We start from the raw sequence: 24619 nt of genomic DNA, 5'->3' as shown, positions 1-24619 counted from the left end.
AGATAGCAAAATAGGACATTATCAGACAGGTAAAAACTAGGAGAGTTTACCACTCACAGATCTTCAGTGAAAAAATAAAGAATGGACTTCAGTCAGAAATAAATTGAATTCCAGGAGAAATGAATGACAAACAATTGTGAGCACAGACACTGTAAAATGTGTTCATAAGCTTACATTTTCTTGCCCAAAATGATGGAACTAAAATTTAACACAGTGATAACAACTTAAATGGTAAAACTTATTTAGTGTCTAGTTTAAAACATGCTAATTTGTTGTGGTCAAAAAGTTGCTAAATGGAATTCCCTGGCGGTCCAGTGGTCAGGCCGCTGGGCTTTCACTGCTGAGGGTGTGGGTTCAATCCCTGGTGGGGGTACGAAGATCTCATAAGCCACGCGGCGTGGCTAAAAAAAAAAAAAAAAGATGCTAAACATAAATTCTTAGATTAAAAAAATTTAAAAATAAATTCTTAGATTTATATTCTAAGGTTCATAAATTCTTAGATATTTAATACTTTAGACTTAAATACTGTTTTGAATGAATGTTAAAAATTACAAGTGATTACTGGAAGAGTAGAAATTCAGTCTACAGCTTTCTTTTTTTTTATTTTTCAGATTAACATGCATTTATTCACTAAATATTTCTTGAAAGCTTATACTTGAAAGTGTTCCAGGCACTGTACAAAGATGAGACCGATGAAAAGGATCACATTTTTAAAAAATTTTTATTGGAGTATAGTTGCTTTATAATGTTGTATTAGTTTCTGCTGTACAGCAAAGTGAATCAACTATACGTATATATATATCCCCTGTTTTTTGGATTTCCTTCTCCTTTAGGTCACCACAGAGCACTGAGTAGAGTTCCCTGTGCTATACGGTAGTTCTCATTAGTTATCTATTTTATACATAGTATCAATAGTGTATATATATTGGGAGATTGGGATTGACATAAATAGTCTACAGCTTTCTAATCAGCAGAGAAAACAAACAGACAAAATATCCGTTTTGATCCAGTATGAGGCAGAAAGTGGCAAAGGAAAAAATATATATATAAAGTTTAATGTAACAAAAAGTGTACAATAAGGTGATGGAAACAGGTCCAGACAAAAAAAAAAATTGTAAAATATAAAATATTTAAAATCAATTCTTTGAATTTGTATTTATAAGATAGGATAAAAAATTTCAAAACCCAGTTATATGTATATCAGAAAAACGTTAACAAAAGAAAGCTGGCGGGCTTCCCTGGTGGCGCAGTGGTTGAGAATCTGCCTGCCAATGCAGGGGACATGGGTTCGAGCCCTGGTCTGGGAAGATCCCACATGCCGCGGAGCAACTGGGCCCGTGAGCCACAACTAGTGAGCCTGCACGTCTGGAGCCTGTGCTCCACAACAAGAGAGGCCGCGATAGTGAGAGGCCCGTGCACCGCGATGAAGAGTGGCCCCTGCTTGCCGCAACTAGAGACAGCCCTTGCACAGAAACGAAGACCCAACACAGCCAAAAATAAATTAATTAATTAATAAAAAAAAATAGCTCATATATTAAAAAAAAAGAAAGCTGGTGTTGTAATGTTGATAAATAGAATATATGATAAAAGTCATATGTGGAGATGAAAAGCTCACTACTTCTTGGTAAAGGAATAATCCTCCCAAGAAGTTTTAGAAATTATGAATTTGTGTCCATAACAACACACCTCTCAAATGTATAAAACAAAACTTTCAATTATAAGAAATTATTAAAACCAAAATCATAATGGGAGGTTTTAACCACCTCTTTATTTGAAACTGATGGTTCATGGAAACCAAATACTAGTAAGGTCATAGAAGATATGAACAGCAGAATTAACAAGATCATGATTTTTTATGTTTAGGTATAAAATCTTACTTTGCTTTCAGCAGATCCACTTTCCAAGCACAAATGGGGCATTTATAAAATTTAATCATCCATAAGTCACAAAGGAGCTTCACCAAATTTTGAAGAATTATTATATAAAGACTACAGTCTTGACCATATGCAATTAAATTAGAAGACAACAAAAAGTAGTGAAAGTAAACAAACATGTTTTGACACAAGAGTAATCTTAAATAACAATAAAAATGACAAAATATTGAAAACAGAATGACAATGTGTCACTTTCAAATCTTCTGGGATGCAGCTAAATTGGTACTTAAAATCTTTCTATTTAAAAAGTAAGAAATGTGTAAATATAAATGAGTCAAGCATTCAAATCAAGAAGCTAGAAATAAATAAGCTATTGAATGAACACAAAGAAAGCAGAAATAAGGAAGTGACAAAAGTAAGAGTAAAATTTATGAAATTGAAAAGTGGAGAAAATATTAAAAACAACAAAAAGCTAGCACCTTGATGAGACTCCCCAAGTTGCCAGATACATGACAAGATCCATCAAAAATAAAAGACCAATCACCAATAAAGTATTCTCCCTTATATGAATTCATAAAATAAATGGCCTTGGTTTAGAAGTGTTTCAGTATTAAGAAAAGAAGATGAGTGGCCTATTAGAAAAATAGTCATTTTCACAGTTAAAAAAAAAGTTACAACTCTGGCCACAAATTTCTGAAGAACATGTTCCACCTCAATCATACAAGAGTAAAGATATGCAAATAGAAATACCAAGGAGATAAATATCATTTCTTCCTATCAAAATAGCAAAAGTTTTAAATTTAATAATATCTAGTATTGGTGAAGATGTTAGAGAACACATCTCAGTAGATATAGACAAAGTATGTATAAAATTTGGTGTCTGTTCATGCTATAAAACAGAATTAGCAAGTATGATCATGAGAACAGCGAAGAAATCTTAGGAAATGAAGTATAGATGGAAACATCCTTAATCCAACGTAGAGAAGCAACATAGTCTGGCAGTTGAAAGCCTGGACTGTGTAGCCAGACTGCCTAGGTTTGAATTTTCATTTTTATCTCTTGGTAGAGGGTGATCTTAGAGAGTCACTAAACTTCTCTGTGCCTCTATTTTCTCATATATTAAATAGGGATAATTATAATACCACTCATTGGATTGTTATGAGAATTCAGTTAATATTTGCAGAGCACTTATAACAGTGTCTTGTACATAGTACTATATAATCTATATATATTTTAAATAAATTTCACAAGGAAAAATCATTTCTAACAGACATGTTAATTAGCAAACTTTCTCTTGCTGGTCTAAGATAAAGATAATTGTACCACTAGAAGTTGGAGTTATGGGTTCTGATTAGAGTCCTTTAATTGCCAAATAACCATCTCTGAGTGTAGATTAAAACAGACACTTGTATATTTCACTGGTTATGCTGAAATATTTTAAAGTAAGTTGTAGGCAACATGACATAGATTTCCATATGTATGGAAACGTTTGTCAGAGGTGGCGTATACATCAATAGGGAAGGGATTCCATAAACAGTACCTACCCATAAATAAGAGATACAGTTATAACACTACATCTATGATAACTGAAAGTAAATTCTACATGGATTGAATATCTAAATGTGAATAGCAAAATTTTAAAACTTTGAAATGAAAATATAAGAGAGTAACATTATGACCATGGGCATTGTTTATTACAATACAAAGGAAAAACATTTTTAAATAACAATTCTTTTGACTACTATAAGGTTAAAAAGTTTATGTTTATCAAGAGACCCTCCCTCAATTAAAAAAAGTGTAATGACAAGCCACTGATTAGGAAGATATTTACCGTGCCCATAATGATGAAGGATTAGCATTCAGAATATATCAAGAACTATGAATCATCAAAAAACAGCATTAAAAATAGGCAAATGATTTTAATAAGCAATTCACAGAAGTGAAACCCTGAATGAATGGACAATGAAATACGAAAAAGTGCTTACTTTTTTTTTTTTTTTTTAATTAATTTATTTATTTATTTATTTATTTATGGCTGTGTTGGGTCTTCGTTTCTGTGCAAGGGCTTTCTCCAGTTGCGGCAAGCGGGGGCCACTCTTCATCGCAGTGCGCGGGCCTCTCACTATCACGGCCTCTCTTGTTGCGGAGCACAGGCTCCAGACGCGCAGGCTCAGTAGTTGTGGCTCACGGGCCTAGCCGCTCCGCGGCATGTGGGATCTTCCCAGACCAGGGCTTGAACCCGTGTCCCCTGCATTGGCAGGCAGACTCCCAACCACTGCGCCACCAGGGAAGCCCCAAAAGTGCTTACTTTTAATAGTAATCAGAAGATGAAAATTAAAACAAGTATCCAAAACATTTTTTATATGTCTATATAACTCAGATTGGCAAAGATGAAAAATCTAACAACATTAATTATTTTCACCTTATGGGAAATAAGAATTCTATTTCCTTGATGACAATACTGCTTTGGAGAGCAATTTGGCAATATATAATGGACTTGAAGATTATATGTATATATAAAATAGCAAATATATTTTTTCTTCTCTATCATATTGCAATAGTAATTTCACATAAAAGCATATTTACTGCAGCATAGAAAGTACTTACTAGTGGCAAAACAGACATTAGAAATAAGTCAGTGCCCAACTGTGCATCTATTGGAAAATGGATAAGTAAATTCTGATATATCCATATAATGGAATACAATACAACAGTAAAAATGGATGGACCAGAGCCATAGTAATTACTATAAGTAAATCTCATTAACAATGTGAATTGAAAAAAACAAGTAAAAAGTTATCATTCGTGTTAAAATTTGATATACAGGAACAATAACAAATATTGTTTTGGATATGTACATTTGTAATAAAATTATAAAAGCATAGCTGGGAAATAACATACCAACTTCAAAAGACTGAAGGCTAGGGAAAATAGATTGATTAAGGGTAGATATACTGTGAGATTCTATTATGTTGGTGGTGTTTAAAGAAAAGTTGTGGAGGAAATAGGGCAAGATGTTAATGCTTATTAAATCTGGGTGGTGATTACATAGGTGCTTGTCTCAAATATTTTATTTACTTACTCATTTTAAACATTGAATTGCAAAGGTTGCAAGGGTGACAGGAATAAAGGAACTGGACAAAGTCAACAATTAGTTCATCAAGTGTTTACCCAGCCAATTGAAATTTTGATTTTAATGAATGCATCTTGAGAATAAGATTGCTGTGAAAGGAGTCAAATAACCCATTTAGTGCTAGTAGTCTGAGTTGTTTCCTTTGGGATTAATGTAATTTAATATCAGTAGGAGAAGAATCCTTAATCTTTATCTGACTTCCCTTTTATTATTCTGTATGTGATTATAAGAAATACCATGTTACAAAGAAGGCATTTGACTAGAAAAAGAAAATTATGACTCAGTTTGTATAATTAATAAGCTGATTGGTTTAAACCAATAATAAATAAAAATAGCCTATTTAAATGAACCTAAGCTAATACATGTATTATGGATGTAAATATCTAAAATGAATTCATTCCTTTCATAGCTGACTTGCGGCATGTGATTTTTTTTCCTGGCAGGTTAGTTTTGGAATGTGGGAAGAGTTCCTGTTGTCCACAGTAGTCTACCTATATACCCCATCACCCACATAAACTCTGCTATTATATCAGTTGAACATCTTTATCAGAGATTATGCAAATGCTATTGGTACTATAATGATTTTTCAGAGTGTTTCTGTTTTTTCTTGGAAAACGCTGTCACACAAGTGGTCATTGAAATGAGCTGTCATTTAATTTGGTAATACAATTGTTTGTGTCCATATGCTACTAAGTGAATTAATTATATAAGGATACAGTTTACCACTCTTTTATTTTCTACTTTTATTCTCCAGATAAGAAGTTTGAAACAGATAAAATAGAAATGTCAGAAAATTCTTGCTGTTGTCCATGAGTAAAAAAAAATAATAATAATTAAAATACCAAGGATTTAAATTTCATATCTTTGAAATGATACTTTTTTTTTCCATCCTAATTACAATTCCTCAAAAATGAAAAAGGGATTGAAACAATGTGTCTGGTAGTTGATGAAGTGCAATTGAAAGGAATTGGAATGAAACTTATTTTTCAGGAGCAAGAAAACCAGTTACCCAAGGGGAATAGAAAAGTAAATACTAGTAAGGTACATTTTGCCTTAAAATACACATACACTGGTTTCCTAGGCAAGGAGGAGCCAAGGGAAGGGAAACGTGTCTTTAAACCTCCATTTTAATCGTTATCTAAAAAAAAATTTAACCTTTCTTGGCAGGTTTAGATCCAGATAAGCATCTTGGAAAAACCCTGGACCAAATGGAGCCTTATCTCTTAGAGGTAAGAATTTATACTATTTCTCAAAATATAGGCATCTAAAGCAGGAAAATAAACAATGCCATGATATAATGATTATACAATCAATTTTTAGAAAAACTCAGATACATTGATGATATAGTTTTATGAAAAAATTAAACCTCTAGTGGATATGAAAGTATGTTTAAAATTAATTACAAAAGTTATATCAGCTCGTTGAGCTCACTGAAAGAGTAAGTAAGCTATACCTAAAAGGAAATTGTTCCGTCAAGAAGTTTACTTTTATTCAAATCGACATTGTTAAGTACTATACAGTACCTGATAGTCTCCATCAGTACCTGATCAGGTGCATTTCCATCAGAAATGTGAGTGGAAACTTCCTTTAGAGATTATCTAATATAACCTCTTCTTTTTTACCAATTGGGAAATTAATTTGCAGAGTAGTAAATAAATTATCCCAAGGCTTCAAATTACAATTGTTTAACCCTTATCATTGTCAAATCCTGAATGTGTTCTAAATATTAAAGATAGGTTTTGTTATTTTTACTCTTTTCTATTAACTGTATTATATTTTATTAGAATTGGGGTCAAATGTTATGATTAGTATGGCAATGCTAAATTAGCTAGAATAGTGTAATTATTAGAATGTTTTTTTATTTTACAATCATGGTAGAAAAAAGAAAATCACCCTACTTCTGTGACAGAAGTGAACTCCTCTATTATCATTTTTCCCTCCCATGTTCTTCATCAGAATTGTCTCTGGACATTGTTAATACCATTGCTGTGATATGAACTGTTAGCAGGTGTGCTCTTCACTAACTGTATAGATTTCACATTTTCTTTCAGACTTATTTGTATTTGATTATTTTATGGCTTATCAATATGTACCAAATGCTTAGAAATCCCTAAAATGCTAATTCCTTCTTTTATTAAGCATTATTAAGCATCTAATATGTGCCAGGGAAATAGTAACAAAATTAAAATGCAATGCTTATATAATTGTGACAAATTATATTTGATTTCTAGACAATTTGGTGTCATTTATTTAAGTCTATCTAATGGACATGATTGCTTTCCATGCCCTTCTGATAGGACTCTTCTCACAGCAGTTTGTTCTGTGGCCAACATATCTATGTTCACATCTGTTCACTACCATCAGACTAAATTTTGTTTCTGCAAAAACAATTTAGATAAATAATGAAATTAAATTTATGAGGGTGAAAGAAAGAGAACTTCAGAAATGGGAGACTGGAGCTTTGGCACAAGAGCTTTTGTAAGCTGCTTCTAAAATTTGAAGTGAGTTCAGGTTTCAAGCATGTAGAGATTCTTTGTAGAAAAGGTTAAGTCAAGTTTCAGGATTGCCATGATTTTGACTGTGAATTAACCTATATGTTATCATATATGTTTAAACACAAAAATGCAGAAATTATTTTATTCAACTTCAGCAAGTACCTCACATGACCTGGCTATCTTACATTTCATTAGAAAAATAATCTACCCATTCTCTATATATTTTATTCCTTCTCCGTTCCTCAAATTTCAAACCCCTTCATATTTTCTCCTCACAATGAGAGGATGACTTGTTTCTTCCTTCCAGAAAAAATAGAAATCATCATCCTGGGAATCCCTCCACCTCTGAGCACCACTCCTTCTAACTGATACGCACTTACACCTATCCTTGCTTGCTGTGACGGCAAGAAGTGTCCTTCATCCTGTCTATGGCTAATCCACTCTCTGTGCTCTAGATCCCATTAGCATCTGCCTTCTTAGAGACCTTGCAATCAACCCTCCCCCTCCAGTATCTTCCTCCTCTCTCTCTTTATGGTCTCCTTCACATCACTGTTGAAACATGCCACCATCTCTCCCATCCTAAAGATTCGCTCCCTCTACTCTAGTTACTTCTCTAGCCACTTCTCTTTATTCTTTGCTTCAAAACCAAAAATTTCAGAAGTGTTATCTGTATTCATAGTACTTCTTCGCGTCTCAGATGCCTCATATACCTAGCATCTTACTTCTTTTTCCACCTCTAAATGGGTACAGCTCTGATCAAGACCACCCTTGATCTCCAGTTTTACCAAACCCAACAGACACTTCTCGGTCCTTATTTGACAGTTATAAACATTTCTTCTTGAAATGCTTGTACCAGCATTCGTGATGCCACACTTTCCTAGTTTTTCTCCTTTGCTTCTGGACACTCTCAGTCTCTTTTGCTAGTTCCTATTCTAGTCCCCATTTTCAGTCTACAGACTTTTCCTGGGTGATCTCAGTCACTCACATGGCTTTCATTACTAGCTCTATTCTGGTAACTCCCAAATATTTCTAGCCTAGATTTCTCTGCTAAATTCTAGTGCCCAAAGGCACTGCAAATTAAATCTCTACAAACTTGATTGTGGCCTTTATATCCATCACTTCTTGCCGTTCCCTTTGTCATCACCTTAATTCAGATGCCTGTCACTTCAAGCCTAGAGTATTACTGATACCTCCAAATTTGCCTCTACTTTCCATTTTATTTCTCAAAGAATTTATTTTGCTACTGCCTAAAGATCTTTGTTCGAATATATTCTACTGTAATTGTGTCACTCACTTCAAAACTTTAAATGAGTCCCTATTGCCTACAGGCTAAAATCCAAATTCTTTACACTCCTCTCCCTCACCTGCTCTATCCAACCCATTAACATGATCTTGTCTATTCTATCTCCAGAATATATTCCAAATCCAAGCACTTCTCACTGCCTCTGCTGCTACCACCAGACCATAATCATCTCTTATCTGGGATACTCCATCAACCCCCAACTGGTCTGCTTACTTCTGTCATTGCCCTGCTATGATCCATTATTCATACAGATGCCAGAGTGATTTTTTTTAAGTGTAAATCAGATATAACTATTTTGTTTAAAGTTTCAGTGGTTTTTCATTTCAATTAGAATAACATCCAAACTCCTGTGAGATCACAACCACTGAGACCCTGTATGATGAGCATTTTATCAATCTTTTCAGTCTCGTTTTCTCCCAGTCTCTAACTCACTCACTGAGCCATAGCCACATATGCCTCTTTTATTACTTAAGCACACTTTATTTACCCTTTTTCTCCTTAAGACTTTCCTCTGCTTGAGGTTTTTTTTTCCTCAGACCATCACATGGTTAATGCTTTCTCATAATGTGACAGCTCAAATGCTACTTCCTCAGCTCAAAAGCTCTCCCTGACTACCCCAGCTAAAGTAGGTCTCCTCAAATTATTTTGTTTATCTGTTTACATGTATATTTTCTGTTGCCTCTCTCCTTACTCCACTAGAATGTAAGCTCCAATAATATTACCAAGATTTTGGCAGAAACATGAGTTCTTTAGTTCTTTCATCCATTTGTTTGTTCTGTCTGTCCATTCATCGCTCTCATCTTTAAATTATTTAACATATATTGAGGACCTGTTATGTGACAGATGCTGTGGTGAGCACTAAATATACATGACGAATTAAGTAAACAAGATCCTTGTTGTTGAGGAGTTTACAATCTGCTATTGTTGTTTTCAGACCTGAGAGGAAAACTGGGGACCTTGTTAAAAATGCCTATACTCTTTTCCCATTCCAAGAAATTTCAGTTCTGAAGGACCAAGAATTTGACCTTTAAATAAGCACAAGGTAATTTTGACATAATGATCAAATGTATAATCTTCTAGTTCCTCAATACCAACAACATACTTCAGGTCCTATCTTTCTAGATTTCTCTGAAAGAGTATATGCCTTGTTTGTGTGTTGGGAGGGAGAGATGTAAAGCAGAATTTTATTTATTTTATGCAAATCAAACATTCATTTATGGAAATGAAAGATTAGCATATGACTCACTTATGAACCTGTCATTCCTTGCTCTAAAGCTTTTGATGACTCCCATTCGCTATAGAACAAAGTCCAAACTGCTTAGTATATACTTTAAGGCCCTCTTTTGTCTGGTTTTAACCTACTTCCCTAGGCTGATATTTACCACCCTCTCCTCCCACATCCAGGAATCTTATGCTCTGGTCTCTTGGACTGATTTCTACTCCTGTTCCCTTGGACCTCCTGATACTTCTTACTCCACTGGGACCTTACTCCTTTCCACTTTCTCTGTCCTTTGACCGTTCATCAGTCTCAGATGCTCACCAGTTTTTCCATAAAGTTTTCTCCATTTTACCCGAAGGAATTAATCTCTTGGAGTGTATGCCTTACACTCACTTCTGAATTTCTGAGTACTTTCTTAGCTTCCTCTTGGGGCTTCCGATTATATTCCACCCCTTATATATTGTGGTTCCATCCACAGCCTTCCTCCTGTGGTGATACTAAATACCTACGTGACTTCAACTACCAGTTTTATTCTTATGACAGTTAAGCCTATTTCTCCATCATCTTTCTATGCCTAAGACATGTGTTTTGTTTTGTTTTTGCCATGCCATGCGGCATGGGGATCTTGTTCTCTGACCAGGGATCAAACCCGTGCCCCCTGCAGTGGGAGTGCGGAGTCTTAACCTCTGGACCACCAGGGAATAGATATATGTATATGCATAACTGAATCACTATGGTGTACACCTGAAACTAATGCAACATTGTTAATCAACTATACTCCAATACAAAATAAAACGTTAAAAAAATAAGACATATATTCAGCTGCCAACTGGGCACCTTTCTGTCTTAGGTGTCTTCAAGCACCTCAGCCTCAACTGTGAAGAACCGAACATTTCTTCCCTGACATCTATGCCATATTTATGTTTCCTGACAGTGAAAGGCCGCATTGTTTCCTCAGGTATCCAAGCCAAAAAAGAAAATTAAAAATGAATTGTGATAAATCATTTCACATACTCCATTATTCATAAATAAGGCCCCAAGTCCTTTTCATTCTACCTTCCTAATATCGTATTATCTGTTCCTTTTTGTCCTCATGTCACCACTTTAGAGTCTTCCCTATCTTCTGGTTTTTTTTAATTAATTTTCATTGGAGTATAGTTGCTTTACAATGTTGTGTTAGTTTCTACTGTATAGCAAAGTGCTTCCCTATCTTCTTTTTCAAGTCTGTCTCCTCCCTGTCTTGCCCCTTGTCCCTCCATTGTCCATATATTGCCATCATGATATATATGAAATTCAAATCTGATCATATCACACTTTCATTTCAAAAAGCAAACTTTTGAGTTGCTCCCCATTGTCTCAAAATAAAATTTAAACTTCTAACGCAGCACAATCTGTCCATGGGGAAGAGTGAAACTTGTAAGGTATACAATCTCCTGCATCTACCCTATCCTTCATCAACTTTGAATAGTTGATGATTTCCCTAAAGTGAGCATCCCCTCATACCTCCATGTTCTACTCGCCTTCTCTGCATGCTTTCTCTCTCCTTCACTCTACTAAATCCAATTTGTCCTTGAAGTCTAAATTCAGAGTTCAATACTGTGAGGTTGTCTTGCTTAAATAAGCCTTTTTTGAGCCTGCCATTTTCCTCTTTGCCTCCTGGTATGTAGCACTTCTCATGCTATATAATATTTTTCTCTTAATGTTTATTATAAAGTTAAGGCATGTAATATGTAAAAACAAAAATTCAAATACTATAAAATATAGTGAAAAATATTCCACTGACTCCAAGCTCCAGTTTTTCTGTCCTTTCCCAGAGCAGCAACTCTTTTCTGCTCTAGGGTATCTTGTCAAAAACATTTTTGCATATGTAAAAAATATATGCATGTGTTTATCCACTTTCGCCTAAATTGGAGTATACTATGCACATTAGTCTCCATCTTCCATTTTAACACATGAAAATTCAGGTCATTTGTTTCTACATCATTGTGTTCTATTACATACACATAAAACCTGTTCTTTATTGATAGATTTTATTCTTTATTGATTCCTTTCATGTCTTGCTATTACAAATAATGCTAGAATGAACATTACATATAATTTTGGGCATGTATGAGTTTATCTATAGGATAAAATTCTAGAATGGACATGCTGGGTCAAAAGTATATATGTTTTTAATTTTAATAGATACTTAAGAAATCCATTTCCAGTTATGGTGGAATAACTTGTATGAGATCAACTCTCCCAATTCAAACAACTATAAAAGTGGTATGAAATTAAAACAAATTAATGTTGGAAGGCATTAGAGAGTTACAAAAACTGAAATAATTTGAGGGGCCAGAATTCTAGAGAGGATGGAAGCCCTGAACATTGCCTCTTCTTCTAATTCAAAAATGCTACAGAAGTGCCAAGAAGCTGAGGAGAAAACTCCGGCTGAGAAGCTGACTTGGACTTTCAGCAGCTTCATAGGGCTAGGGAGACAAAAATTAGAATTCAGGGCAAACCAAAGTGGAATGGACCTGCTTAACCCTCCAAGTTTTCAGCTGTATTCCTACATGGACTCTAACTTAGGAATAAAGGCAAACCAGAAATAGGGCAGCCCTTGCAAATGCTTATATCCAACTTTGAATCGTATCAGTCCTAGAGTGAATTAAAGTGATCTGATCCTACTCTTACTGCCTATTTCCCTCTGGAGAAAAATAACGTGATTCAGAGCCTTAGATTTAAAATATCTCACATACAGTTTTCAGCAGGCAATCAAAAATCAAGCATATCAGGAGACCTGAGAAGATAACTGAAGCTAAGAAAAAAACACAAAATAGAAACAGTCCCAGAGGATATCTATTTAACCAAATTATCAGATGTAGACTTTAAAATGACTGTGGCATTGGGTGAGAAGATGAACTATTTTAGGGGATATTTGAAAGCTATATAAAATAATCAAATAGAATTCTGGAACTTAAAAATACAATACCTAAAACTAAGAACACAATACATGAGTTTACCCGTAGATTAGATACAGTTGTATAGACAATTAAAGAACTGGAAGATAGGGCAATGTAAAATATCCAACCTGAAGCACAGAGAGAATAGAATGGAAATAGAGACAAGAATATGAGATGTAAGGAAGAGAAGTTTATCATACATGTAATTGGAGTTGCAGGAGTGGAAGAGAGAAAGGAAAGAACAGAAGCAGCGTTTGAAGAGATTTTAGGGCTTTGCTGTGATTATTTTTGCTGATTTTGACAAGTAGCTTCTCAGGATGGTTTAAAATTGCTCTAAAAGGGAGGGGTGAATATAAATGGATAGTTGTACATTTTGAACAGGAATTCTTTTCCCTGATAGTTATAAAAAATTATGCAAAGCAATCTGAGTGTCTTTTTCTCTGGCTTCTGCGTAGTCTAATCTGTGTATGTGGATTTTCTGTAAAGTGAGTACTTAATATTTATACAGTTAGAAATTTGTTTCTCAGCTCATTCACAACAGTTATCTGACACAATCCACATTTTAATTCAGACTGCCCAGGTTTTTTGCTCTCTTTTTGTTTCCTTTCAGTTTTGCATACGCTCATAAAGGAGACTCAATCAATTGCCTGATGTACACATAGTACAGTGATTCTAATATAAAAGTGAATGAGTCATTTGTCAAGCTCTAGCTTCTTCCTGAATTTAGAAAGTATGTTTTTTTTAACTTATTATCTAGGACTCTCATCTTCTGCATCATTGTCTAAGACAAATCAGATTTAAAGGAATGCCTGTATCTCCTTATCTTTATGAATAATGTGATTAACCTCATTAAGTGATTTTAAAGATCAACCACATGTTCATTTTTCAACTTGTTGGCACAACTCTCATGAATAGTCAAGGAGTCCAAAAGAAGAGGAGAAAACAGACAACCTTTGAACTTGCAGGGGTGGGAGAGAAAGAGGTTAGGTAGAGGAACCCAGTGTGTTTACCTGCCTCAGATCCCCTGAGCCACTTTTTATGTACTGTGTAATGTGGGTTGACATGACTTATTAACCGTAATGTCACTTTTGCTAATATATTAATCTTTGAATATATTGCTATATTCAAGGGTTCATATTTTTAAGTTAGGGAATTTTTGCATATTATAATGTTTTCCCATGCAGGAATTAATATTTAATTGTGAGAATTACAGAGAAGTTGGTGACAGGAGTTGTGGAGAGAAGATGATACCTTTGGGCAAGAGTCCTTTCATAGTTCATTCAGATCCCATAGGGTAAGAGGCAGTGTGGGATAGCAATCAGCAAGTTACCTCTGTACCTAGGAGCCCAGGTGTGAATCCTACCCCTGACTCTACTGCTTACCTGAAACGTTGATCTAGTTAGTTTCTCATATATAAAATGGAAGTAATAACAATGAAATGATATATAAAGTGCTTAGCTCAGCATCTGGCAATGTTAAATGTTAGCAGCGTTTACTATTACGAGTAAAATTTGCCATTACTAAAGAATGTTAGCAATGTTTACTATTAAATGTTATCAGTGTTTACTATTATGAGTAAAATTTGCCATTTCTAAAGAATAATTTGGAAACTTTTCTACCTTACAAAATACACAGAGAACTGGGTAGACACTATAATTGGGGTCATATTTAAAACTCTCAAGGGATTTTTAACTGGCATATATCAACATGTGAGGCAGCAATTCTAACAGAAAAATGGCAAAAGCTATGGAGAACCACTATACAGAAGAGAATGTCTTAAAACCTAATACAGATGGAAGAGATGCTCAAACTGATTTAGTATCAGAGAAATACAAATTAAAGCAACAGTGGGATGTTACTTTTACCAGTTTGGCAAAAATACGAAAGCTGGATAATGCCAGTTGTTGACAGGTGGGGATTTATAGAACCCCTCTAAGAATGTGGACAGGTACTACCATTCTAGAGGGCAATATTGTAATACCTAGATTAAATGTCCCTATGCTCCTTGACGAAGCAATTATCCTATCAGTCCCTAAGGGGACATGAGTGAGACTAGTCCTTCGCAGGGTTAGTTTTGATGGTGTTGGGTTGGGGTTGTTGGAGGCAACATGGATGTCCATTCCCGGGAGAGCTTTTAGTTAAAACATGGTAGGCACACCTTACAAACTACAGATTTACAGTTAAACAAATATATTCAGTGTGCGAATGGCAGCAAAGTGCTGAATGAAAAAAAGCAACATTGAGATAAATTAAAAATATAGTATACATTTAAATACATTTAAATAATACATTTGCAAGGACATAGACAAGAGATACACATGGAATACTTTTAAATATTTGCCTGTGATAAGGAAAAAAATGGGGGTAAAGAATAGAGATTTAAAAAAAGATAAAAAAAAAGAATAGAGATAAACAGGAATTTTTATTTTTTATTTCTTATTGAAGTATAGTTGATGTACAGTATTATGTAAGTTACAGGTGTGCAGTATAGTTATTCACAATTTTTAAAGGTTACACTCCACTTATAGTTATTATGAAATATTGGCTATATTTCCTATGCTGTACAATATATCCCCATAGCTTAGTTTATACGTAATAGTTTGTAGCTCTTAATTCCCCCCCGCATGTTGCCCCTCCCCCTGTCCCTCTTCCCACTGGTAAATAAATGGGAATTAAAAAAATATATATATATATAAGAATACCTGACTATTGCTGAAAATTTGAGATATGATAAAGTATAGGGTAGCAAATAAAAAGCATAGTTCTTCTGCCCCATGATGCACACTGCTAACATGTTGGTGTATTCCATGTTGTTTTATTGTACACACAGTGTTCATTGTACACACAAGCTCATGTCATTAAATACTTGTACATATTGTATTTACATAATTTGGTTCAACTATACATACAGTTTGTTTCCTTTTTTTCTCCTAATATTATGCTGTGTTTATTTTCCCACATAACTAAATCTATTTGAAAATACATTAATTAATGGCTGTGTAGATTCCATCATATTTATATTCTGCATATGAATATAGCATAGTGAATTTAACAAGTTATCTCTTGTTGGGAATATTTCTTTCTAAATTATTATAAATAATGTTATTTATTTTTAAATTATTATAAATAATTTTGTGATTATTATCTTTCCTAATAAATCTTCATGTACATTTCTGATTATTACTTTCTTTAGATAAATCCCTAAGAATGTAATTTCTGGATCAAAAAATACAACAACTTCAAGGCTTATATATTTATTACTCTAAATTAACTATGGAATCGTTTTAGTCATTGATTCTTAAATTTCTACAGGTTCCTAAAATTATCATCTGAACAATGGAGTCAAAAATCATTTTATCTTTTGTGCTTTTTTCCCCCAGGATTATTTTCTCACTGTTCAAAAAAAGGAGATGAATTTTAATATGAAAATTACATCAAATTTTAAAAGTTTTGGACTGTTATTTAAATGTTTGTTAAGAGTATTCCTATTCTGTGATATTTTACAGTTTTTGTCAAAGTTAATACTCTCAAGTGGTCCTTCAAACTTTGCTATGGGAAGCAACCCTCTGAGTCTTTCCTGCCTCTCACTCATTTCACCATCTTACTTTCATCTCTTATAGTTGATTTTTACCTCCATGTCTATGTATTACTTCATGATTTCCCCCAATTCTAGAACTATTTGTTGACTTCTCACTCTAGATTATACAGATTTAGCTATCTTTACTCCCTTTGCCTCCATCACATATGTGTACTCTTTCCCTCATTCCATCTTCCCATACAGTTATACTGCAATTCCAGTTGGATGAATAGTCAAGTGTTTAAATTACGATAACTATGAAAATTCAAAACACAGCTGAGTTAGATAATAAACTCTGGTAATAAACCTTTCCTGTACAACTTTTTATTTTTTCATTTGAATTAATAATTGTCTTGTTTTATTCACTTATTTAGTATTCCATGTACCAATCACTAATTCAGTGCTGTACTCACTGCCAATTTTCTAGTGTCTTAGCCAGATGTTCAGACATGTTAAGTAGTTTTTCAGTTTCCTCCTCCTGAAGTCTTTTCCAGGGCCCTCTGACCTGTATGTAATCTGGGCCAGTTTCCTTCTATGTTACAAGGCTGTCATCCTATCATCTCCTCATAATCCTGGAGACCCCTTTACGTTTCTTCTTTGTTGAAGCCCTCATTTCCTGGATCCAGCCTCTTCCTTTTTCTTTGTTTTATTCTCATTTTTGTGAAGCACATTCTCTATAAGATTTTAATAAATGGTCCACAGGAGGTAAGTGTTTTGAGACACTGTGCATATCTATAAATGTCTTCATTCTTTCCTTGCATTTGATTGGTTCTTCAGCAGGTCATAAATTCTATTTTTGGAATATTTTCCCTTCTGGATCTTGATAGTATTGCTTCATTCCCTTGCAGCTTGGTATATGCTGTTGAGAAGCCTAAAGTCATTCTAATTCCTGACTATTTGTATGCAACCTTATTTATTTCTCTCTCCATCTCTCTGTAAGAGTATGTAAGATATTTCTATTGCCCCAAGAATTGTAAAGTCTTATGTGCTGTGTCTTGGGTGTGCATATTTTTATGCATTGTGCTGAGACAGGTAGAATTTTCAGCTTGAAAATTTCAGTTCTGGGAAATTTCCTTGAATTACTTCACTGGTGTTTACCTCCCCTTTGTTTTTGCTTCTTTGAATTCCTATTATTTAGATGTTTCTTTAATTTCTAACTTTTCTCTTTTAATTTTAACCTACATCATTTTTCCCCTTTCTGGAAGACTTTCTAAATTTTACCTTCAAAACTTTTAATTGAGTTTTTTCATATCTTATTTTTAATTTCTAAAAGCTTATTTTTGTTCTCTGAATGTTCTTTTTTTAATCTATAATATTTTATCCTTATTATAATTTTTCTTCTCTCCTGCATAGTCCTTTTTCTCCATTGTTTACTTTGGTCTCTAACTTTCATTTTAGAGATGTTTCTGCTAATCTTTGGTGTTCTACTCATATTTAAGAGTAGGGACCTAAAATTTTTGTGGTAAGCACTAAGTGTGTGGATGGAGCCTTGTGACCTTGAGTTTCACTATAGGGAAGTATATCTAGGTCATTTAATCTGAGCTAGTTAGATTTCAAAGAAAAGGATTCTCCAGTCTGCTCTTGAAGTGAACACATGCTGCAGGTTTTTTTGTTTGTTTGTTTTGTTTTCTGGGAGTTGAACAAGGAAAATGGCTAGAGGTCTCAGAATCTTGTGTGCATACATTAACTGAATCCCTCTGTTTTTATTATAGTACCTCTGCCCTCAGCTGTGTCTCTTTTCTCCCAGGCTAGTTCCTCTGTCTCACCCTCTGCAGAGAATAAACCTTCAATGTTCTGCCAGGGTGGAGGAGAGGCAGTTGCCAGCCTAGAGCAAAAGGATCTGGGAATCTGACTGCTTGTTAAACACACTGCCAATCAACCCTTCTTATTCTGGAGTCCTTTTCACATTTTCCCTTTACTTCCAGAGGTACCCAGTGCCACCAACTCATTACCTTATTGTTTTAGAGGAAGGAGTTATCTTACTGTGTAAGTTGGTTTGGTCCTTTGCATTCTCCACTGTCGGTCGGCCTAGGATCCGGTGTTCTTGGTTCTATTAAATTTATTGATCCTGTCACTTGCCCTCTGCTTTTCTGCATCTTTTTGTGTTATGCCATTTTATGAAATACCTCCCATGAAGGTTTTAGAAGGGGGTGGGAGTAGATACATGGATTCAATCCACTGTCTTTACCAGCAGCCGTTACTCTTTAATCAAGAGATTTCTTAAGATCATCCAAGTAAAAGTTGTCTGCTAAATGGAAGAATGAAACCATATTATATAAAAATTGTGAATATATAGAATTGGTTGCTTTTTCCAGAACTATTCACATAGAATTGGGAAATTGGACTTCTAGCCTTGAGTCAAAGGTAAGTAGATACGTACTGACTAAGGAGTATACCACTCAGCTAGGTGCTATAAGAGCTAAAGCCAGATATGTGCAATGCTGATTTCAAGCTTAAAGCTCTGTTTCAAGTTCTGTTTTATATGAGTTAACTTGTCTTCCTTATGGGTTTGACAAAAGAGCAGTTTACAATCCCAGCTACCTATCACTTAAAAAGCGAAAGATAAGGGAATTTCACTAAAGTTGATTTGATAATGTGGGAGAGAGAGACAGAATTTTAAGCCTTGTTCCCTGCACTGCTAACTTTATGGAAAAGAACACCTTTAACTGACCTTGAAAGTCAAGAGGAGGTAGAACTTCCTTGAGAGGAGATTTTGAATTTTGAACATAACTGAGTTAGAAGGATATGTGGAATTTTATGGTTGAGTCCAGTGACTATTATAAATATAAATTACAAGGTGTATTAAAATGTACTCTAAAAAAAGTAAAAAATATGTACCATAGAATTTCAAAGAAAATTATATGTTGTTGAGAGAATTCTGAGTAAATTCAGAGATAAATTGACCGCCATACTGGACTTTAAGAATGGATAGGATTTTTGACTGGCTGAACTGTTTGGAGTATATTTTGAGTACTGGGAGAGGAAGCTGAAAAAAGAAGTCAAAGCCATATCGTGAGAGATTTTGAATACTGAAGTGCGGATTTAATTATCTAAACAATGAGGACTAACTGCAGGAGTTAGAGGAAGGGACTAAAATTCTGAAAGGTGTAGTTTAAGGAATTTGACCTGGCAGTAGTGCCCATTAGTAGCTGTAGTTAAAGAGAAGAGGTGAAGGTCCTCCATAGTTAGTGGCTGTTCTAATATATGACCTTGAACCTGTCCCTCACATTTCTCTGACTGTGTTTTATAGAAGAACTCTTAACTGCCAGTGTCATGTGGTACTAATAGAACTGAGTGATAAGTATTTGTAAGGCCTTCTTATGTGCTCAGTTCTATGCTGGCTTCTATAAGGGGTACAAAGTAAGTCAAAGAGTTATTTTTCATGGAACTTAGAGTTTTGTAAATGAGGGGAGGACCCTAATAACTTGGATCAGATAAAGCCAAATTGGTATTTACTATAAATGTAATTGGGACCTAAGAGTTGAAAGATGACCACATGACCTAGAGTAGCTGAAGGCGATGTCATGGAAGCCTCAGCACTTAAACTGGTCTGAAGGATGGATGAAATTTACGTGGGTGGTAACAACAAAGTGAATCAATATGAAGAAGATTCCTTGGCGAGAAGACATGCAGGGACAATGAGGAACTTGGTTTAAATGAAACTAAGAGTTGGTATTGGTAGATTAATAAGAAAAAGGTGAGGTGGGAATTTAGGACCCAATCATAAAGGGCCTTGAGAGATGGACCAAGCAATTTGGGATAAGAAATAGCAAGATATAGAAGGCTCATCAACAGGGATTTATATTACTAAAATATATCTCAGGAAATTTAGTCTGTCAGTAGTATTCATGGATTGGGAGTAGAAGAAATTGGAAATGAAAAAAAGTCTAAGGTGCTCTTATAGGAAACAGGTGTGAGGGCTTAGAGCATGAAACCGCTGACAGTAGGGATGGAGAGAGAGAACAAAACTAAAAGAAAGATTTTGTTGGAAGAATGAAAAAGAAATTAGCACCAAATGGCCAGAAGCTGGAAAAGGAAGAATCAAAGATTAATACACACGTAATGATTGGGGAAATTAGAAGCACACATTTTTGCAGAGGAGAACAGGGTTGAGAAAGAACATGATAAGCTTGGTCTTAAACATACTGAGTTTTAAATTATAACATGTAAACCAAAGGCATATGTTTTTAAACTATGAGGTTGGCACACAATTGAGATGTTCAGGCTAAAGACTAAGGTTTGTTATTTATCAGAGTCAGGACACAACTTTAAATTCTGGGTTTGTTTAGTTCTAAGCTATATAACCTTTGCAAATCAACCTAGTTTTCACCTCTGGAAAAGGAAGAAAATAAAATTAGTAGCCATTTCATTGAGTATATATTATGTGCTGTGTAGTATATTAGACTTTTTTTTCACATGGTTTTATTACCGAAAACAGCATTCCTATGAGGTAGATGCTGTTGTCATCTCCATTGTACAGATCAGTAATCTGAGGCTCTGAGAGTTTGCATGACCTAAGATCACGTAGCTACAAAGTGACAGAGCTAGGATTTGAACCAAGGGCAGTGTGTCTCCAGAGCTACTGCTTTTAATCAATTCTGCAATGCTGCTTTCACCGTGCCTCACTACCATATGTGCTTTACCTACTTTTATAGTTAAGCTGTGTATTTACTAAGTGCCATACTCTGTGCTAAGTGCTTTTTATGCATTATTTTATTTAACCATCTAACAAGCCTATGATGTTGCTACTACTAATGTTTACATTTTACAGATGAGGAATCACTTAGAGGGTGAGTTACTTTTCCAAAGTCACAGAGCTGGGAAGTTGCAGAACTGGAATTTATGTTTTAAGTCTATCTGATTTCAGAGCCTATGCTCTTTTTTATTCTTAAAAGGCATTTTGAAGATTAAATAAGATAATTTCATCATTTTCTTAACTTTAAGGCATAAAGCAAATTGTCTTTAATTAGTAGTGACAGTGTTTGTGTTTGCAGCAGCAGAATAACATAAAGGTGATGGTTGAACCCGTGGACTGCATAAGCTATCCGAGGGAATAAATTGATAAAGAAGACTATAGAGAGAATCATGAGGGCTACTTATAATTTAGGAGCAGCAGGAGGGAAAGGAGTTGGAGAAGCCTAGCAATAACTTAGAAAATACAGTAACATGGAAGCCTAAGGAAAATAATCACAAAGATTTGAGACATCAGTTGTATCACATGCTACATAAAATTTGAAAAAGATAAGGTCATTAGACAGTGTCCCAGCACATTGCTACTTATACTAAAATCCAGGAAACAGGACCACCATCCATCCAGTTTCCCAATGCAGAAAGCTGGGAATTTTTCTTACTTTTTTTAAACTTTCTTCACTTCTCCAGTCACTTATTTCAGCCTAGAAAATCTCTCTCAAAATATCTGCCCTCTCCTCTCCATCCTCACTGCTACTTCTCCAGTTCAGGAAAGCTTTACCTCCTGCCGAGATCCCTCCAGCAACTTCTCAGTTCTTTCTGCTTCTTGACTTTCTGCCCTCCAGCCCATTCTCCACTGTGCAGCCAGAATGATGTTTCTAAAAGACAAATGAGATCAGGTCAGTTTTCTGTTTAAAACATCCCCATGGGTTCTCAATGACCTGAGGATAATAACTTAGCATGGCATATGAAGCCCCATAACATCTGTCCTCTTTCTAGTTTTTCAGCCTCACCTCTCCACTATTACTCGTCTAGTTATGTTTCAGCTATGCCAAACTTAACTTCAATTTCTAGTACCCATCATGTGCTCTGGGACTTAACACATGCTGTTCCTTCTGGAACAGTTTTCTTCTCTCCTGCCTTCTCTCTCTCTCTCCCCTCTCCCTCTCCCTCTTTCTCTTTCCCTCTCTCTCTCCAGACTTTCCTGGTTAACTCATCCTTCAGATTCTTTGAGAAGCCTTTTGAGTTCCTTCCAGTTAGGTCCCCTGCTTTATATTCCCACTGCATCTCATGCATCCACCAAAGCAATCCCTACCTTTTATTGTAATTGCTTGTTTAACTTTATGTCTGTACCTCCAGACAGTAAGCTGTTTTATGCAGAATTTATGTCTGCTCCTATTGTTATCCCCAGCACTTAAAACAATGCCAGACCTACTGTAGACATTCAATAAATACTTCTTTAATAAATGCTATGAATGAATATATGCAGCATGAAATTATTTTGTATGTTAAATACATCATTTATAAAATGAAATTGTGGTGAGTTTTTTAAACCTCATGGTTTTCTTTAGGTGGTAGGAGGGATGAGGGAAGTGCAGTTTCATTTGGCCCTTTCTTTTTTTTGTCAGTTTTAAGATTAGTAACAGCAAATGAGGTAGGTTTAAAAGAAGAAATATCTTGATTTAATAAGAAATTCTCACAATTATGGTTATTACAGTCTTTCAAAGGGATAAAAAAATTAAACAGGGAAATCATGATGCCCATAACCTTTTCAGTTCAGTAATTAGTAGAGTTCAAATGGAGTTATTATGAATATGAATATTTATCTGTATGAATAAATGTGCCAGAAAAAATAGAATCATATAAGTAATTTCCTTTTCATTTACTAGGAATTCACTTTTTAAATGCTCAGACTCCAAGGCATTCTTATAAGCCATGAAATGACCCAAGTCAGCCACATCTGTTCAAAATGTGTTTTAGAAAGCTTATCTTAGCAATAGTTAGTTGGAAAATTAATGTTCACCTTCCATAAAAATTTTATCCAAAGGAGAACACAGCACAATTTAGATATATGTGAAGCAAGGAATATACTTTTATACAATGGAAATTATAATGTGAAATAAGTAAAAAATGATCTTATTATTTTATCAAAAATAATTTAACTGGTTAGAAAACAGTAACATATTTCTTTTCAGCTGGTCAAGATCCTTTTGAAATTTTATTTTATTTTATTGATTGTGTTAGCTTTATACGTTTGTATTTATACAAAGGATGGGACCAGTTTGACTGATGTCAGACAAAATAACAGGTGTATTAATCATATCCAATGGCCATCTGATCTGAATCTTTTTCTATATAACATTCCCCAAATGGTTAAAGACAGGGGGAAAGATAGTGACATCCCTGATTCAGTGGGTAATGAGATAAGAAAAACATTGACAACCATGTGTAAATTTTATCCAGTTTTAGAGTTCCAAAAATAGAAAATTTTTATCCTATTTCTAACAATATAGAAAAAGCAATTAGTAACTTTCTCCTGATGCCGAAAGCTCAGCTTCTCTGTACACTGGTGCCGAATCAAATCTTGGAGACAGAGATTTGGGTGAAGTAGAAAAGGATAGCTTTATTACTTTGCCAGACAAAGGGAGACACAGCGGGCTCCTGCCTCGAAAAACTATGTGTCCCAACTTGGAGAGGATAGTGAGAAGTTTTATAGTAATGGTTCAAAGAGGGTGTGATCAGCTCATGGACATTCTTCTGATGGGTTGGTGGTAAGGTAAGTAGGAGTCAGCCTCATCAACCTTCAGGTTCCAACTGGTCTGGGGTCTACATGCTTGTGGGCAGCATACCATCGTTAACCGTTAACTTTCTCCCACCTGGAGGGGGTTTCAGTATCTGCAAAACAGCTCAAAGATATTATTGTGTGTATCCTTTGATGGGGAACCAGGACCTTGCACCAAGGCTGCACTATTGTTTTGTTTCTCCCTTGTCTCATATCCCCTCCCTTCCCTAATTAACAACTGCTTGAATCTGTATGTTGGAACTCAGGGAAGGTTCCAGAGGCTGAATGAAGGCTACTTCCTGTAATCACAGAAATGGGAGACACAGAAAGGCTTTGTGCCCAGAGGGCCCACAGGGCCCTGCTCGGTATCACTCCTCCCTTTTACTTGATAATTCTGTTTGGGAATGGCTTACTTTCTGTCTGAAACTAGAACTGTCAGTACATGCCAATTGGACCCTTTTCTGGGAGTATACAGGGTATCCGGACCACAGATAAGACAGCCATTTGGTCATTGTGTACTATGTGCTACACACTACTAGGAAAAAATTATGAGAGGGTTTAAGAAATTTAGAAACTTATAGTCTCATGAGAAACATTTAAATTCA

At 35.0% G+C, this 24619-nt stretch overlaps 1 protein-coding gene across 4 annotated transcripts in view; it reads left to right on the top strand.

The window, feature by feature from the left end:
* Positions 1-24619, top strand: part of DPH6 (diphthamine biosynthesis 6) — a 306643-nt gene that overhangs the window by 128880 nt on the left and 153144 nt on the right. For all 4 annotated transcript variants that reach the window (XM_082452408.1, XM_082452409.1, XM_082452410.1 and 1 more), the window contains exon 6: positions 6175-6236. In XM_082452408.1, coding sequence (XP_082308534.1) covers positions 6175-6236 — 62 coding nt within the window. The remainder of the gene's footprint in view (positions 1-6174; positions 6237-24619) is intronic.

This window comes from Balaenoptera physalus (genome assembly GCF_965194825.1).
Source record: "Balaenoptera physalus genome assembly, chromosome: 2".
In the NCBI taxonomy this organism is placed as follows: domain Eukaryota; kingdom Metazoa; phylum Chordata; class Mammalia; order Artiodactyla; family Balaenopteridae; genus Balaenoptera; species Balaenoptera physalus.
Note: the sequence above shows the minus strand (reverse complement) of the source record. Positions and strands in the feature narration are given on the sequence as shown.